The 18,210-nt window shown below is 38.2% G+C and overlaps 1 protein-coding gene across 1 annotated transcript in view; it reads left to right on the top strand.

The window, feature by feature from the left end:
* Positions 1-18,210, top strand: part of GALNTL6 (polypeptide N-acetylgalactosaminyltransferase like 6) — a 466,324-nt gene that overhangs the window by 432,539 nt on the left and 15,575 nt on the right. The window contains 1 exon segment of the mRNA XM_032187262.1: positions 10,424-10,645. Within this exon segment, the coding sequence (XP_032043153.1) occupies positions 10,424-10,645 (222 nt within the window).

The raw sequence follows: 18,210 nt of genomic DNA, 5'->3' as shown, positions 1-18,210 counted from the left end.
GTAAATAACTATTAGTGTACCACGCACAATAGCAGGTATCATTACATCAAATTTCTACATTCTTATTATAATATTTCTTACCTCCATATCTGTCACTGAAGACCTGCAAGGCCTACACATACCCAATGTTGAAAAACATCGACCCATGAAATGCTCTGTCAGTAAAACTGTTTGGTAGTACAGAACCAAAATAAAGGAAACTACACGTATAGTAGATTTATAAAACAGACCACAATGAACAAATGCAGGTAGCAAAGCTGAGTATTTTTTTCAGGAGATATCTCAGGATGTAGCTACTTACTAAGTGCAGTCAATGCCCAATTTACAGGTAATTGCACATGAAATGAGATTAATGGGCAAGCAGATGGACAGCAGTGATTCCGCATTATAATGTGAAACACCACATAATTATTTGTTCATTCCAAACCTGTCAGCCTCTGCACAAAACTGCAGTGACTAATAGCTATTTTTGGTCTGTTTGTTTTAGGTAAGGCATGTATAGCAAGCAAGTCCCTCAAATCTTAAAATCCTACACAAGATGTTGCCCTGTTAAGAACTTCTGAATTGTTTGACTGGATTATTTTAGTTGCTTTGTGGTATTCTTCACTGTTGTTTTATTTTTAAGAATTTTACCTAAGCCACTTTATTTTAGCCAGTTACCTATTAAATTAGTCTTATTATTATTATATTATTAGCAATTTCTTTTAGGTATATTCAAGCTTATAATTTATTCAGTTTCCTATTGGGGGGTGGATATTTTCTGTTTGCAATTCTGCCAAGGCTGTAAGACATTTATTGATAAATGCTCGCTGTTCCATAGGATATGCAGAGTTGAACTCAGAATTGCAAAATATATCTACAGAAATTGTTTTCATTTGCAGGTATCTTACACAGCATTTTAGCATTAACTACAGAGCATTACAGTACTAGGCCTTCCTGAAAGGAAGGGCAATCCCACTGAAGTTCAAATTTGGATGCTAACCACGCAGCATGGTGAAGCCTAATCTTAACTTGAATTCCTCCCTGCACTCCAGGACGTGGGATCCCAGAGCACAGTGATCCTCTGACCCAGCAGGCACAAGCACGATGACATTTGCCTCATTACACAGTGTCGCTGAATTGGAACTTGCAAGAGTTTGTTTCAGGAATTCAGCTGATAAAGGTGGGTTCAGATTCCCACCTGAACCATTTGCTCAGCCTTTTTCTGTGGCTTCGAAAGGGATCCTTAGGGAAAATTTCTGTAGCTAGACCATCTGGTGCTTTGACCACATTTGCATTTTTGACAGAGCTTCCTTTAATATTATTACCTTATTTTATTTTATTTTATTTTCCAGCTGCAAATAGTGACTGGGGCTTTCTTACTGCAGCCCTTGAACATTTTCTTTTCACCTTCCAGCCAGGTTAAAGAACCAAGGAGAAACAGTTAGGTAAAGAACGTTTGTAGGTTTCCTTGTGACTGGAGTGCAAACTGATGGATGTGGCATGCTGTTCAGGGGGCAGTGCTGGCACTTCTGCAATCACCTCTTTAGTGCAAAAGGCTGTAGCATAAATTCACTTAGGATTCAGCAGTTACAGTAAGAAGCTGAAACGTTAGCTTAGAATAAGCTAATCATTTCAGAATCAAGCAAGAATTGCCTTCTTGCAACAGCACAATTGTAATATATGATAATGATAATGGTCATACAATACAACTTTTAAGTTTTCATTCTAACTTTTTTCATTTAACAGATTTATAAATTCATCATTAAAATTAAAATAAGATCTCAAACAGAGCATTTACCAAAGAAAAATTTTATTATCTTCTAATCCCTGAATAAAAGAAAGTTGCAGTAATTTTTTTAATGCTAATTTTACATATTTTATTTGATCTGAATAGAAACTTTGCTTTTAAGCTGTCCTTTTTTTTTTTTTTTTTTTTTTTTTTTTTTTTTTTAAACAGGACAGGCAGCTTAACTGTTAGCTATATGAAAGGAATGCAAAAAAGATGGAGAACTAGATGTTCCTGGATAACAACAGCATCAGTGATAACTGCTTTCCAGGATTTGTTCAGTAGACTGACAGATGATGTTACACTGTCACTATGATTTCTGCTCAGGAGTAGTGGTCAGTAAATAAAATTTATATTTATACCTTTCTGAAATGGTAATCTTCAGAGTGGCTGTGAGGACACTCTTCTTTATGCCCTCTCTCCCCACAGCAGCCCTACAAATAGCCTGCAGAGACCTGGGCTCAGGCCAGGAAGCATCCTCACGGTGCACCATGCCCATCCTGCATGCCTGCAGAGCTCACTGACCACCAAGCCACACAGCCTGGCCTCAAGTGAGCAGAGATGTGTCCTTTAGTGACAGTGGGCTTTTTTCCCCCTTTTTTTCTAATGTGTAGATCTTATTTTTTCTTGTGTTGGAGCTATAAATGTTTATACAAAGAATGAAATTCTGGTTGTTTTCAGATGACATCTGTGGAATTTCAGTTCTAGGTATTTGCAGGCTACAGGCTGAAAATAGTCTCTTGCTTCTCTGCCAGCTGTGCTGTGCTAACTCTCACAAGAGTTATTTATATACACCCACAGATTTGTCACCTAGTTAGCATACTGTCTTCCATGGAGAAGCCTCTTTTACACCTGCAGGCATCTCTTTATTTGGTTGTTGTTGTTTTGTGGTTTTGTTTTTTTTTTTTTTTTATACAAATATAAACCATTGCTGGAATGAAACCAAATCAAGTTTTAAACACAATTAAGTGCAGAGGGCCAAAACAAGATGACCAAGAGGCATGAAGACTGACAAACACTAGCAGTGCCCAATGCCAAAATTAAAAGGGAATTAGGCAAGAAGGGGAGAGAGATGAAAGTCCACATCTAGACATAACTGATGTGGGCAGCTTACACCTTTGCATGTCACAAAGCTGTAATTAGTGTCCAGAAAATGCTTTACTATGTTTTTGCTGTAGAAATATACATGAATTAGGAGTGATTGTGTGCTGTTACTGCAAGAACGATGTCTGAGTGAAGTTTAGGATACTGTTTTTCTCCTTGTGAGTGCTGTGAGGTTTTGTATGCTGCTACCTCTGCCATATGGATCCGCACTTGTTGGATGGGCTCCTCCAGTTACACTTTGTGCTCCTCCTCTGTGGTGATTTATTGTGACATTATACTACCCATAAGCCAGCAGAACATCAAGTATAGTTCTCTTGGCTGGATGGATCCAAATGCGCTTTTTAAATACTTCTTATGTAAAACAAACTGAATATTATAATATTCCTAGCAAAATGAAGTAAAGCTACTTCCAGAAGTAAAAATGACACCCATTTTGAATTAGCAACAACACTGTTCTTCACAAAACAAACAATAGAGAACATTTAAAGTAGGAAAATGAAATAGGTAGAAAGATAATAACCACATTGGAATGTTACTAGGAAGGAAATGGATTAATATGTCAGTTGTTGCAGAGATTGTTGTGTTATTTTTGGTAAATAAATAGCTGTATCCTCTCTTACATTTCACAGCTGATATACAGTCAGGCCTTAGGCATGCTACAGTGACTCATATCTGATTGAGGTAATTGAAAGTGATTTTTGATGTCCTGGCTGATGAGAGAAAAGGCTGTTGTGTGTCACTACAGCAGCTGAGTGTGTGTCTGCTAGTGACATCCAGCTTCCTGGAAACTATTCAGATTAAATGTAGAACAACAGGAATTCATTGCAGGATCCACATGTTCCTGTAGCAGTTTAATACTGACAAAAGCAAAGTCTGCGGATTGGGGTCAGGGCTGGTTTCATGCAAAAAGTGAGATAGGCACAAAAGCAGGAAAAATGGGTTATGCAGGTATAATGAAACAAATAGGAAAACCATTATACTGCTTTAGTGCAACTGGATAACAATATGTGCTTTAGAAACATCTGGAGAAAACTGAAAACAGAAATTGCATTTTTTATAGTAGCTTAACTGCTGCATCTAGAATGTGAATTGGAAAATATGTAACTGTGATGGAATTATGCAGGGTTGCAATCTGGAATAATATTTAGGAAGGTAATATTTTAATTATGAAGTATGGATTACCCCTCTCTTATCAGGGGCCAAACTAAGGGGGAATATTTATGAATCCATCCTTTGCCATGCCCCTGCCTGAGTCTATTTTTTCATTCTTATGAAAAATGTGTTTAGCTCCTCACTGAGTTTGAGTAAACACCATGTCTCTTGTAAAAGGCAGAAGATCTTGCACCCTCAAGAAGAGACTGTTGTTTAATCAAAGAGATGTATCTTCCCTACTCACTGAAGAACATGAAAAGGACAAAACAGTCCATGAAAAAATTCTTTTTCTCAAGTGGAGAAGTCTTCATTTGTCTCTTTCATTCTCCAGTCAAGTTGATTTCAACTCTTTTATTAAGTCTGGATTTCAGTGACATTGTATTTTAACCACCATTGTAGAACATTGCTGAGTGAAAATATAAAACAAAGCCACAGTTTTAAATGTATGAGCTCATATAAAATTAACTTGTTCAAATGTAAGCTTTAGTAAAGGATTTACCAAACAGTAAAGTTGTAGCAGCACCACAAAACTTCATTAAATCAAGAATGCATGCATGGGCAGCTGATGACAGCTAATGCATGAGTCTTGCTATGATTGATATGACTTCTGCATGCCTCTCTCAGCTTCTTGCTGACACCTGTCACAACCTTATATATAGAAATATGCATCTACTCAAATATCACTGGGCTTTTTTTAATCTTACAGAATTTTTTCATTGAATATGACAAGAGGGAAAACAAGTCATCATTCGTCTGTCATGGATAGGTCCAGAGAAACTCGTCAGATGTCCATCTGCAATCTCTGTGACTGCCTTACAATCTATGTAACTGTTTCATATTGAACTGATCTCCATATAAATGTTCCTATTTATTTTTTCTGTTTTTTACTTTTTTATATTAAAAATCCAGCTTACCTGATCTGGACATCTGTAACCTTGTAATGAGTAGTAGTTTGACAACAAAGCCAAGCTGCAGCAGTTTTTCAGCTGTAGAAACATACTTTATTTTTTCCCTTCTGTATGAATTTAGATGAGGTTTTCAGTTTGAAGTAACAGAAGCCAAGCAAATGGGATCTACCACAAAAACACTCCAAAACTGATTATTTGTATTGATAAAGATATTTGATGCCATTTGAGAAACTGGCATTTAAAGGACTTCTTTAAAAGATTATACAAAGAGTAACAGAGGCAGAAATCGAGAAGATTCAAAGCCAACACTTATTTTGTTTGTTCTAAATTTTTTGTAGACTAGCTTTGCTATGAGACTGGAGTGCTTATGTGATGCTGTAGGACATTCACAAAATGCCACCTAATCTCATAGACTAAAACTTTTTTGACCTGTAAGTCTCTACAGCACTACACACACACACATTTTAAAGTCCTAACAGTGCAAAACTGCTTAGCACCTATTTTGCATTCAGAATCTGTCAAGATGGTAGCTATTCATTCCCGTTCTTATTTATGGGGATTAACATACTGACATGCTCAAGAATGTGTCTAGACTCATTTAAGGCTCGGACAGGAAGGATGTGACAGTCCTACTGCCTCCACAATGTCAATCACTCGACCAGATAGTAGTAAGGACAATTCTAGGAGACTCATAAAGGACTTGAAATCACTTCTTTAGAAGTAAGTCACTTGATCAGTAAGCCTTAAAGTGCAACGAGCTCTCTCATTTCAATTGTGCTCCTCTTCCTTTCTGTTGGTGATAAGGTCAGTAATAAACAGAATCTCACTGACATGATTTTCAGAGAAGTTATGTTCCTAGGAGGGTCTTCTCACAGGGCAACTTCTCGCAATGTTAGAAAGCCACAGAACTGGGATATTCAGCTTAGCAAAACTCATTCATTCCCAGGGTCATGCTGAGTTAGCATATTCTAAACAGCAACATAAATGATGTTTGCCTTTGATTGTGTAAGCTTGCTCTGGGCTAGCTTGCAGGAGAATTCATCTACCTGACTGCATTCAATTTAAGTGTGGGGGTTAACTGCAGTTTGTAGTTTTTGTTATTGATCTGTACATGTTTATGTTAAAGGAAAATGTGATTACTGAGCTTGTGTAGAGATAATAAGTATAATAAACCCATGTTAACTGAAGCCAGCAAATCTCTTCAAAGTATTTGGATACAGAGTGCTTTCTAGTAACTACCACATTCAGAAAGAGCTTCCCACTTCTCCAGGAGAGAGGGTTCCTTACAGTCATGTTCATAAACGGTTTGGAGGTTTAGAGCTGGCAAATGAAGAGTTTGTATTTTAAAATTATTGAAATTCAAAGGGCTGCCTCATGCAGGTTCAGCTTATGATGGTAATGTATAAACTGGCTAAGGATGTATAGTTTCATTATAGAATCTGGCAAGGTGTGGAAGATTTTTAGCATAGGATGGAGAGAATGTTTTTGGAAGAACCAGGAAATGACGTATAAATAGTTTTGGATCCTGTCAGTCTCACTTCAATGCCTGGTAAAATTATGGAGATTATTCTGGAAGTTATTGAAAAACCCATGAAAGACAGTGCAGTCATTGGTCACAACCAACATGGATTCACGAGGGGACAGTCCTGTTTAAAGAACAGGACTTTTCCTTTTATGAAAAGGTTTCCCACATAGCTGACCAAGGGAAGCCAGTTGATATATTTTTTGGATTTCAGTAAAGCTTTTGATACTGTTTCTCACAGTGTCCTTCTGAAAAAACACAATGCAGTGGGTGAATGATTGGTTGATGGGTCAAGATCACATGGTTACGGTAAATGGAGTTATATCAGGCTGGTTGTCAGTCACTAGGGGGATTCCCCAAGGGCTTCATTTTAGGGCTTGTTCTCTTTAATGTTTTCATGAATTTCATAGATGTAGGACTTGAATATATACTAAGTAAGTTTGCAGGTGACATGAAATTACGAGAAACTGTTGACTGTTTTGAGGGCAGAGAGACCTTACAGAGAGATCTTGACTACTTAGAAGGCTGGGCAATCACCAACTGCATTAAGTTTAACAAGAGCAAGTGCCAGATCCTGCACCCAGGATAAGGCAACCCTAGCTATACATCCAGAATGGGTGATGAGAGGCTGGAGAGCAGCCCCTGGAAAGGGATTTGGGGGGGTTGGTCAATGGCAAGTTAATTATGAGCCAGCAGTGTACCCTGGCAGCCAAAAGGGCCAACTGTATCCTGGGGTGCATCAAGCATGGCATGGCTAGCTGGTGAGGGAAGGGGTTGCCCTGCTCTACCCTGCACTGGTGTGGCCTCACCTCAAGTGCTGTGTGCAGTTTTGGGCACCGCAATATAAGAAAGACATAAAACTATTAGAGTGTCCAAAGGAGGACTAGAAAGATGGTGAAGGGGGTCTGAAGGGTAAGACATATGAAGAGCGGCTGAGGTCCCTTGGTTTGTTCAGCCCCAAGCAGAGGAGGCTGAAGGGAGGCCTCATGGCAGCCTGCAACTCCCTCACGAGGGGAGCGGAGGGGCAGGCGCTGAGCTCTGCTCTCCGGGAACAGCGACAGGACCCGAGGGAACGGCATGGAGCTGGGACAGGGGAGGGTCAGGCTGGGTGTTAGGAAAAGGTTCTGCACCAAGAGGGTGGTCAGCACTGGGACAGGCTCCCCAGGACAGTGGTCACAGCACCAAGCCTGACGGAGTTCAAGAAGCATGTAGACAGTGCTCTCAGAGACAGGGTCTGATTTTGGGGTGGTCCTAGGTGGAGCCAGGAGCTGGACTCAATGATCCTTGTGAGCAGCTTCCTGGATAAAGCGGCTTACATGATACTTGGGGAATGGTGGGCAGAACTGTACTTTTCTTTCAAATGCAATATTTTGGAGGGTTTCTACCACCACAAAGGAGAAGAAAAAAAAAAAAAGAAAAAAAAAAAGGCAGTGATAAAAGGCTCCTTTGAAAACAAAGAGTTTTTGATGGGTGAATGAGAGTTTTGAGCTAGTGAACAAGTGTAATAATATGAAGCATTACTGTTGGACTTTTCTTTATTCAGCTATAATCATCTAAGGAAAAATGTGGTTCTTTTAGATTAGCCAAACAACTGGAGAAAACTCCAGCAGAGTCTACTTCAACATTGATGGGCTCAGACTCTGCTGGAGTTATTTTGAGTTTTTCTTTGCTAAGATTTTTTTTACTGTACTTTTGCCATATTTTTATATGAAAATAAAACTATTAGATAAAGTGATTACAACAAAAATAGTATGATATTTTCTATAACAGTCTTAAACTGCATTTGCATTATAGTAAATGAAGTGTGCAGCACATACAAGTAGAAAATATTCTATAAGGATCACACTTCATGATTTTTTCATGATTTTAGTGTCCAAGGCCAGGTTGGATGGGTCTTTGGGCAACCTGGTCTAGTAGGAGGTGTCCCTGCCCATGGCAGGGGGGTTGGAACTGGATGGGTTTTAAGGGCCCTTCAAACCCAAACCATTCTCTGATTCTATGATTTTGGCTTTTGGCTTAAAATATGCGCTTAATCATATTTTAGCCTTATTTATGGAGTCTCATCACATAGTACTTTTACTTGTCAAAAGATTTTTTTCATACAGGGTTTCTGCTAAAAGTGTGGGCTTGTCATTTAGATGTTGTTCTTGAATTTATTTTGTCTTTCTTTGTCCTACCCAGTTCCTTTATTCTGAATTCAAATGCCTTGTAAGTAAAATAATTTAGGTTGTCATAAAATCACAACAAAAATAAACCCTATATAGGGCATGAGCCATTTCTATATAGGGATAGAAGTTATGTGATTTCTTAAACTTCTTTAATTTTACTTGCTTTGTCCCTGCAGGTTTTAATGTATTTGCTTCACACAAACAAAATACATAGAAACTTGTCTTGCAGTGTCAGCTAAACATACTGTGTTTGTTCTGTATCTTGCTGTCTTTGTATTCAGATAAGCCTTATTAGTTCAGAGACATCTAGTTTGTGTGGATTAATAAAATTCAGAAAAAGAACTTTCAAATGAATCTTGAAAGCAAATCAGAGTAAGAATCAGGCTTACTTATATGCAGAGAATGTTCTGAGAAGAAACATTACCTTATGTTGCTGATAATCAGATGTATATTGTCCTCCAGCTTATTACAAAGCAAATCTCAGCATTTTGCAGTTAGTGTTCTATAAAAAGAATATTACAAAACTTGATGATGATGTTTTTACAAACAAAGCAATAAGAACACTCCACTGTCTCAATGTCATCCAGTGAGATGTTGCTTTGTTGGTGGGATAAGAGGTTATTGGGCAGCTGTGGAAATGCAGAATAGACTAAATCTGTATTCCACAATGACATCTGCATATAAATTCATGTGGAAAAAAAAAAAAAACACACACAGAAATATAGAAAATCTCCCTTGTCCTGCTGCTATTTAGACTCCATGATGCTAAACAACAATAAAATCTATCTCTTCAGTCTTGTTCTTAAAAAGGAAAATAGGTAATTGTCTTCACTGTAAAATGCCAACAAAAATAAACTTTGTGGGGTATAAGCCAGAACTGTTGTGGGTTTTTTTTACAGAAATAGATGTAGGTATATCTACAAGATGAGTGCAGAAAGACACAAGTTGCACAGTCTATTCCATGAGCTGGTTTTCCTCAAGTCAGTGTCATTTCATGATTACGGGCTATGCTTTTGCAGACTTACTAATACATTAATACAACAAAGTTTCCAAACCTAGCGTGAAACCACATGTGAGAGCACAGAGCAAGGTCATGACTGCTTGCCCCATACATATGCGTGTAATTCATACCAAAAATGTGGGTATGATTTGTGAGATGTGATCGTGGGAGAGGGCTACCTGCAGGGCAACTAGACCTCCATTCTAGGTCAGGTATTTAAGATTTCCCTAAAGAGAACTGAGAAGGCAACAGGGAAAGCAAATTGATGAAGAGAAGTTAACCAAGACTGGAGAAGGTTCAGAAGTGTAAAAAGCTAGGTGGGTAAGCCATGTGATGACAGCTGAAATTCAGATACCTTTCACATGTGAAGTGAAATATATCAGAAGGAGTAATTTAAACTATTCATGCACATTAGTAGGTTGAGAGGTAACAGGAAAAGCCATGGGAACAAATGTGAGCAGCTGAGAGAAAATTCTTTTTAGCGTTCAGCATTAGTCAAAACCCATGTAAAGATGCGTAAAGAACAGGAAGGAAAATAAGACGTTCAACAGACAAAATAACGTATCTTATAGAGTCATCAGGAAAACAGGATACTTAATACTCTGCAGTGGTTGCTCAACACTTTAATGAAGGCAACATATGTTTACCAGTATTTTTCTATGTTAAGAATAAAAAACTAGACCAGCCAAGCTTAAGAGCTGTGTGAACTATTGATTTTTTTTTGCTTAATTCTCTCCATTGGAGATATCATTTCAGTCAAAGCATGGATAAGTTAAACTTTGCTTTTTTTCTGCTGCACAGAACCTGAAGCGTGTGGCAGAGACATGGATGGATGAGTTTGCAGAGTACATTTACCAGCGACGGCCTGAGTACAGACATCTCTCAACTGGTGATATCTCTGCCCAGAAGGAACTGCGCAAGCACCTTAAATGTAAAGATTTCAAGTGGTTCATGGCTGCAGTGGCTTGGGATGTCCCCAAATACTACCCTCCTGTGGAGCCTCCACCTGCTGCCTGGGGGGAGGTGAGGAATATACAAATTAGGGGGGGAGGGGGAAATGAAATGAGCCTAGCATTTTACATTACAGGAAATTAAAATTATGAAATTAGATTTGGCTCCTTTGATAAGTAGTGTTATTAAGGGATTTCTTAGTGATTGGAACAATCCGTGGACTAGCCATTAAAATGAGAAACTGTCATGTCTTAGAACCATTGCTGTCACTTTTATAATTCATTACAATTCCATGTGTACAGGCCATAAGCTACGTGCACAATGAGGACAAGAACATGGAAAAGATTATGTAGAACTCATTATTGCATTTCAGAAGATGATTTTAGATTCTGAGAATCTCATTAGCAAAAAGTAGTTCTGAAGTCAACACTTTTTTTTTTTTTTTTCTCCTATATCCACTTACATAGTTCCTCCTGTTCTTGTAATTCACCAGGGCTACTGTGTAGGTGTGGTTAGGTTTGGTCTGTTTTGCTCATATGTACAAGTATGAAAAGTGGAGCCTCGGTACTTTTCTTTTAAAAAGACTAATTTTGCTCAGCTTGTGGCCTGCATTTTGTAGCTGCCAAGTGTCAGTAGCAGACAAACTGAATTTCTCTTTTGGGGGATGAGAGGAATGGAGAGGATGGGAAAGGGAAGCTAGTAACCGCACATCACTTGAGTAGGGGGCAAACAAAAAGCCTGCTGGAACTCTCCACCAAAGACTGGTGATCAAAGATGTTCTGCCTTCAGACTTCTCTGAAGAGTAGAGCCACGGCACACCTTGTTTTGACAGTTTGTTTTGTGCAGGAGAAATGAAAACACAAAGAGTGCAGGGACAGGAAATGACTTCTGTGGCTGTACTGAAAGTTGCAGTGGCCTTTTACCCCTAGGTAGTACAGCTGATTCATTTCATCTTGAACATGACATGCAGAGGGCTTTTTCCACAGAGTTCATCAGTTCATTAAGATTTATAAAGAAGGCTTTACTCTCACTTTGTTTGGCTGATAAAAAAAAAAAAAAAAAAAAAAAGAGGAATGTCTGTACTGTGAGTTCTGTCCCTCTCAGATTTTGCTGGAGATTTTTTGGGGTTCTCAGACCAACCAAAGAATGAAGTTTTTGACCAAAACTTTTGGTAAGACACCTTCCATTTCAGTATCTCCCCAGTGGTCAAGGATGGTCTGTAGAGGGGATTTCTAAACACAGGTGCCTTTATAGTTTTCCAGATATTTTTTTTAAGCAAATTTTATCATTGCCAAATTTTAAAAATAACTTTCTGTGGTAGTAGTGGTCTTTAATTCTTCTTTGCAAGCTACCAGTTATGGAAGTTCAAAGGAACATCAGTTTATTTCTGTCTTACTACGTGCTACTCCTTCACAATAACAAATTTCTTTCTTGTTAATGCTTCTAATATCTTTGATGCTGTTGCACACACTTAATTGGATAAATTTGTACCAAGAGGTAACAAATTCATTAGTAGAAGCCAGGCTGGATCAGGGTTGTGTGACTGCTACAATTGTCTTCCACGTGTATACACGTGCATCCTTTGAATAGTGTGATCTATATGTGAGATCTATAATTTCTACAGCCAGCCAAACAATCCTTAACTCAGAGTGTCTAAGAGGAAAAGATTGTGATTCAGGTATTAATTTTTCTAATATCATTATTAATGCACTATTTGCATAAAAGCAAGTCTTTTTAAAAGCAAATCATACATCATAGCGGTGGTATCTAATCTGTACATTGAAAGTACTTACTGAGTTCTTAGGAAGGAAGTTAAGACCAAAGACTTTTTTTCCTCTAAGATATAGTTTCTTTAAAATAAAATGAAGTTTCAGTCCTATTTTTTCCTGAGACTGTCACATTTCTGTGAAGTTTTAATTAATTTGCAAAGGACTTGAACAAAGTTGAAGGTCAATGACTGTCATAATTAGAAGCAGAAAGAGGAAAACAGACTGTGTGTTATTGCTTTGTAAGAATTCAAGCAGCTCTGGAAACCTTGCTGATTAAACATACCAAAAGTCTGTGCCAAAGCTGACTGTCATTTAGTACCCTCTCTGCTTGCACTTAGAAAGACTTTGTATGTGCTTGCCTATGCCAGTCTGAGGAAGAACAAACAATGAGCTACTCAGGCAGTTTTTGGCTCTGGTATTTTGATACATAGGTAGTAAGAGCATGTGGTGTAAAAACAAGTGTCTCATAAACAGCTGCTACATAACTCCTCTCTTTTTGCAAACACACTTATGTAAAATCTGACTCTTAAGTTTTTGACAAAATCTATTCATGATGGTGAAGAAGCAAATTTGGGATGCAAAAAACACTAGTCTTCACTACACTCAATATGACCTTATTTTATGACTTGTTTTTGTTTGTGCCTTTTGTCCTTTGTAGGTGGTGGGGTGTTTATTTCCTAGATATTCTATTCTACCTTATAACATCTGAAATATGTGCAGTAAAGTAATGCAACTATGAATCTAGATAGATTAATTTTAGTGAGACTGTCAGTTCTGGGTCTAGGTGAGATTGCCATATTGTTTCCTCTCCAACCATGGAGAAAAAAAGAAGAAAAAAAAAAGCAAAAGAGCAGGTTTTCAATTTAGATTTTGTTCTTTCCTTACAAATATATTAGAAGGGACGTTTCCACTTGAAAAACAGTAATAACCATCCCATTCTCTTTCAAGGGTGTGATAATTTATTAGTAGCATGTATCTGAAATCCTGTTGAAGGAAGTTAAAACAATAGCTGCATTCGGTGAGATTTGGGTGCTGGATGTTTTCTTAGGAAGTACTCCTGAACCTACAAGCTGTGATCTGCTGTGTGTGTATTGTACAGCTTCCAACAATATATTTGAAAACACATTTTACAGTAAATCAATCATATAATTTCAGCCATTGCAATTTACTTTAGACTTCATGAGCCCTATTGTCAAGGTGATATGAAAAAATTGATTTGTTTTACTGTGTCAAAAGGGAAATATTTAAGCTTGGTTTCATTTGCTGTTGCACGAACTTGTTATTCAGTGATTTAATACACAGCAAATCTCAGTTACTGCAACAGTGCTGAGCTATAGGACCTTTTCAGTCCAGACCTCGTGGATTTTATAGAATTGTTTTACAGCACTGACACGAAGTTAAATCAAGTAGCATATCTGAAAAGGATTAAAACATAAGAACTCACTACCTTCTCTTTTGATAACTTCCTTTTTTAAAGTGTCATCCTCATACCCTTAACGAGTCAATCCCAGCCCACCATGTGTCAGATGGGCACTGCACAAAAGCAGCATAACCAGCTATTCCCCACCTCGCACAGAGCGAGCGCTGCACAACTGAGCTACTCAAAGCTCCTTTCATCAGGATCAGTGTCATACAGAGTCCCCTGTTTCTTCAGTGAGGTCTTTGGCAGAGCTTGACTTCTTTTAACTTCAACTTTTCCTTTTTATTGCTCACACAAAGGATAAATACGCTTAAAATTGCTATGTATCAGTTGATAGGAAGGGTGGCTTGTTTCTCCGTATTTGATCAGTAGACGTTGCTGACCCTAGGGTTATCTGAGAATGTAAGCATATACAAAAACTATCTTTAAGTTCTGCTCAGACAAAAAAAAAAGCAACATAAATGAGCCTTTGTAATGTCTTCCAAGAGCTACAGCCACTTTCTTATTTGTGGCATTGAATCAGATGTAAGGAAAGTGCTCTATGAACTGGTAACACCAAGATGTCTCTCATGTTGCTATGTTGTATAAGGGACCCTAGGGATATTCACAGCACCTTCTCCACCTTCATCATTTTATGATGATTGTGTGGAGCACAGAAATGTCTTTAGGTTGCTATGCTTCCACACTTCTTACTTTTGGTGCAGCTGGATAGTGCAGTGACAAGCACACAACACAGATCCCTGTGCCCCTGGGAGCGCCTCTCCCTCTCTGACTCACCCACTACGCTCCAGAAAGGCTGACAGCGGGGCCACAGAGCAGGCACTGCTGCAGACCAGGACATCTCACCCTGTCTCAGGAGCAAATCTTGCAGGAACTTGCAGTCTTGCTCAGAGTGTGAAGCCAGACAATCTTAATCTACATCTCCCATGGGGAGAAGATTAAATCATGTAATTGCTGACTTTCTGCAAAACTCTGACATTAATTCAGCCTGAGGTCAAGTTATCTAGGAGACAGTACACATGTATTCTGCTGTATGTAAATACTGTTTGGGAACCCCTGATTTTCTTTTTATTTTGGTGTGAGATTCTGAAGTAAATTTATTTTTGAGTATGGTCAATTTCCCTGTATTATTTTCTACTGGAAACACATGTTGCCCTGCTTGTTGATGCTTCACATGTACTACAAAGTTTGTCTGTCCTCAGATTTAGTTTGAAACTGGAGATTTTGGAAGCCAGTTGATTTGTACCTCAGCAGCTTTGCTCACGCATGCACTATGTTGTCTTAGCTCTAGGAAGCTTTATACATGAACGTGATGTGGATGGGCAAGCAAAAGCAAATGCCTGAGCGTTTTGTTGTGGATAACTTCAGTCACAGGTAAAAGAAAAAGGAGGTTGTGAAGGGGAGGGGAGCTGACTGGGCTGTTGATATAGTTAAGAGAAATATCATTATCAATGGGAGAAAAAAAAAAAAAAAGCTGTGAAATAGGACAAGGGAAGAAAGAGAGGAACTGATAAATCCTTTGACACCTGAAAATATCCGAACCTCTGGTTTGTTTCTTTGCAAAACAAAACTCCACAAATAAAACCAACCAAAGATACTGACAGATAGGCTCGAATACATACTATGCTTTTCTTATTTATCACATGATACAATCCTAGGTGTTTCTCCATTCACTGATGAAGTGACAGAAGTAAATCCTGCAAGCATTCCTCACCCACTGCGTCCACCAGTGTAGCTCAGTTAAAGCAAGACAGCAGCAGAACAGAGCACATGTCTGGTCCTTTCTCAATGAAAGAGCTTAGCAGGGTGGTGGGAAGTAACTGAGACACAGAGACTGGCATGGGAACCAGAGATGGGTCTTTAACTGCCACAGCCTCCCTGTGGTTAATGCTGACCACAAATTTCCTTCAAGTATAAAGAAAACACTCTTTTAAATGCCCCTTCTGTTGAACAGTCAAATGTTCAACTGGCTAGAGTTGAAAAGAAGGCAACACTGAATGTGGATAATTGTGTAAATGTACTTTTAATATTCTCAAAATATTTTAACATCTTAAAAACCAATCTTAAGTTGACCAATACACCAAATAACTCAGGGGAACCACTAGCACTCTGACTGCAAATAAATCCCATCCTTCTGTCTGTGCTTGGGCCCACGGGTCAGCTTTCTCTACAAAGTATTTTATTTTAAGTGTCTCTGTCATCAAGAGACTGGACGAATGCTGTAGTTGTGATTGTTCCTGTTTATAAAGAAACACAGATGCTTTAATCAAACATATGCAAACCCTGAAATTAAAATGGAATATTCTAATAGGTCCTAATAATCAAATGCACTTGGTAGTGGCCATACTGACATCATCTGTCAAAAATATTTTGTATTAATAAGTCCTTTGTTCTTTTCCCTGAGAGTTTATGGAGAAATAGCTGTTTATCAAATCAGCAGCTTCAAATGTCGACAGGTAACAGTGTAGTCTTCAAACCTAAAGTATAGGCTTAAGGAGCTTAAAGACCTCTCCTCCCATGTTTTGGCTCCTGTTTTACATCATGTTCTTTTTTCCACTCTACTTCTGGGGGGCTAAGCTACTTCTTTCTTCAGGCCTTGCCTACTCTGCAAAAAAAAATCTTTTTAACAAGTGCTGGCTAATGTAGAGAAAGGAAGCTGTAGTTTTAAGGTATATTCACTTCTTTTTATAATATGCAAGATAATTGTATCTAGACTTACATTGTGATTTCTCCTCATGGCTTGCTACCTCATTTAAAGCACAGACATCAGATGCAACAACAGCAGCAATCTCCCTCTGTTGGCATGTCTATTTGCCAAAGCTAGGTGCAGCACTGAAAGAGCCTTTATGTCCTTACTTTGACAGCTTCAATATAGAAGAGGAAGAACACAAATCCATTAGAGTTTGTGTTCTCTGTGCTTTTACACCTCACCTGTTCTCTCTAAGAACTATAGGGTCCATAATCTTTTTCAGTATCTGTCCCAGTGTGCGTTAGGATGGCATTCAATAAGTATGCATAATGGTATACATTCGGCATCCCGTGCTTTAATTCTAAAAAGGCATTTAAGATCACCACTAACCACCTTTATTAGTCCATACAAACTCCTCAGAAACATGCCTTTCCCATACACATATCTGTATGTACAAATGATAGCATTTAAGGTTGGGCAAATAATCTTTGTATGTAGCAATTCAGTGCCCTACCCACATGTGTGATAAAATGTCTCCTGTTAATCCCCAGTCTCCACAATGGCACAACTACAAATGTTGGAAATGTGAGTGTGTTAGGAGTGCTAACTATTTCTTCTCGAGTTGTAGCTCATAACCTAAACATTTGAAATCCATTGTGCCATGTGACTGGAGACAAGACAGTTCAAATGCATATTGATGTATAAATGAAAATAGAGCTTCTCTTTGCTTTGTTCCTGCTTTTCTTCCTTCTTCTGTGAAGGGATCTTAGGGGATTTGGCAGCAATGCAGTGCTGGTGTTCAGCAGAACATTCCCTGTGGTTCTGGCAGCAGCTTGATGGCTCAGTTCAATTCCTAGTGACTGCCAAGGCCACACAAAAATGCCAGAGAACAAAAGCACAGACTTGACTGAAATGCCTGTAGTACAAAAAGAAAATGAAAAACAAACCACAACCCCTCTGCAGCTGACAGGAAGGATAAAACAACAACAAAAAAAAAGATTGAATTAACATGTAAGCTGAAAAACAAAATAAAACAAAACAAAAAAATATATATATCCTAACTCGAAGAAACTGTTAAGGAGCAGAGGGAGTGGTTTCCAACAGTGAAGGAACTAAATGTAGCTTCAGCACAAGGCTTTTCCAGAAATGTGTAGAATAAATTCACCACATAGTCCAAATGAATGCGGCAGGATGGAGCAATGCCATCTAGAGAAAATTATGAAAACTCTTTAATCCAATAAGTGTTCATTGAATGTGGAGTGTATTCTCTTTCATTTTACAATTCTGAATCCCATAAGTATATCCCAAGGATTAATGGTAATTGTTAGCATCTTCATGTTAATTAGCTCACACTTTAAAGACAGAACTGATGTATCGTTTAATTTTGTATTAGGCCAATAATTTTTATTTATATCAAGTAAATTTAAGTCCACTGAGAAATGACTGAACACTCATATTTGAAATAGATATTTCACTTAAGACAAAAAATGTAAAAATAAAATCTTTTCCCCTCATCATTATTTCTTGTCTTTTTTTGCTGAACAATATGAAAATGAAGGCAGAGTTGTTGAGAGCTGATTACATTTCGTCCTTTTTTTCAGTTAACGTGACTCTATACTATGGGGCTCAGTGCTGGGTTTCAGCATCTGGCTGTATGTATCAAAAAGCTAGCATCTGATCTCTTCTACAGCAATTTCATTGTGTTGAAATAAGGAAATATACCCCAGAACTGCACTTGTCCAAGTTTTGGAAGAATATT

This window comes from Aythya fuligula, chromosome 4, assembly GCF_009819795.1.
Source record: "Aythya fuligula isolate bAytFul2 chromosome 4, bAytFul2.pri, whole genome shotgun sequence".
Taxonomy (NCBI): Eukaryota; Metazoa; Chordata; class Aves; order Anseriformes; family Anatidae; genus Aythya; species Aythya fuligula.
Note: the sequence above shows the minus strand (reverse complement) of the source record. Positions and strands in the feature narration are given on the sequence as shown.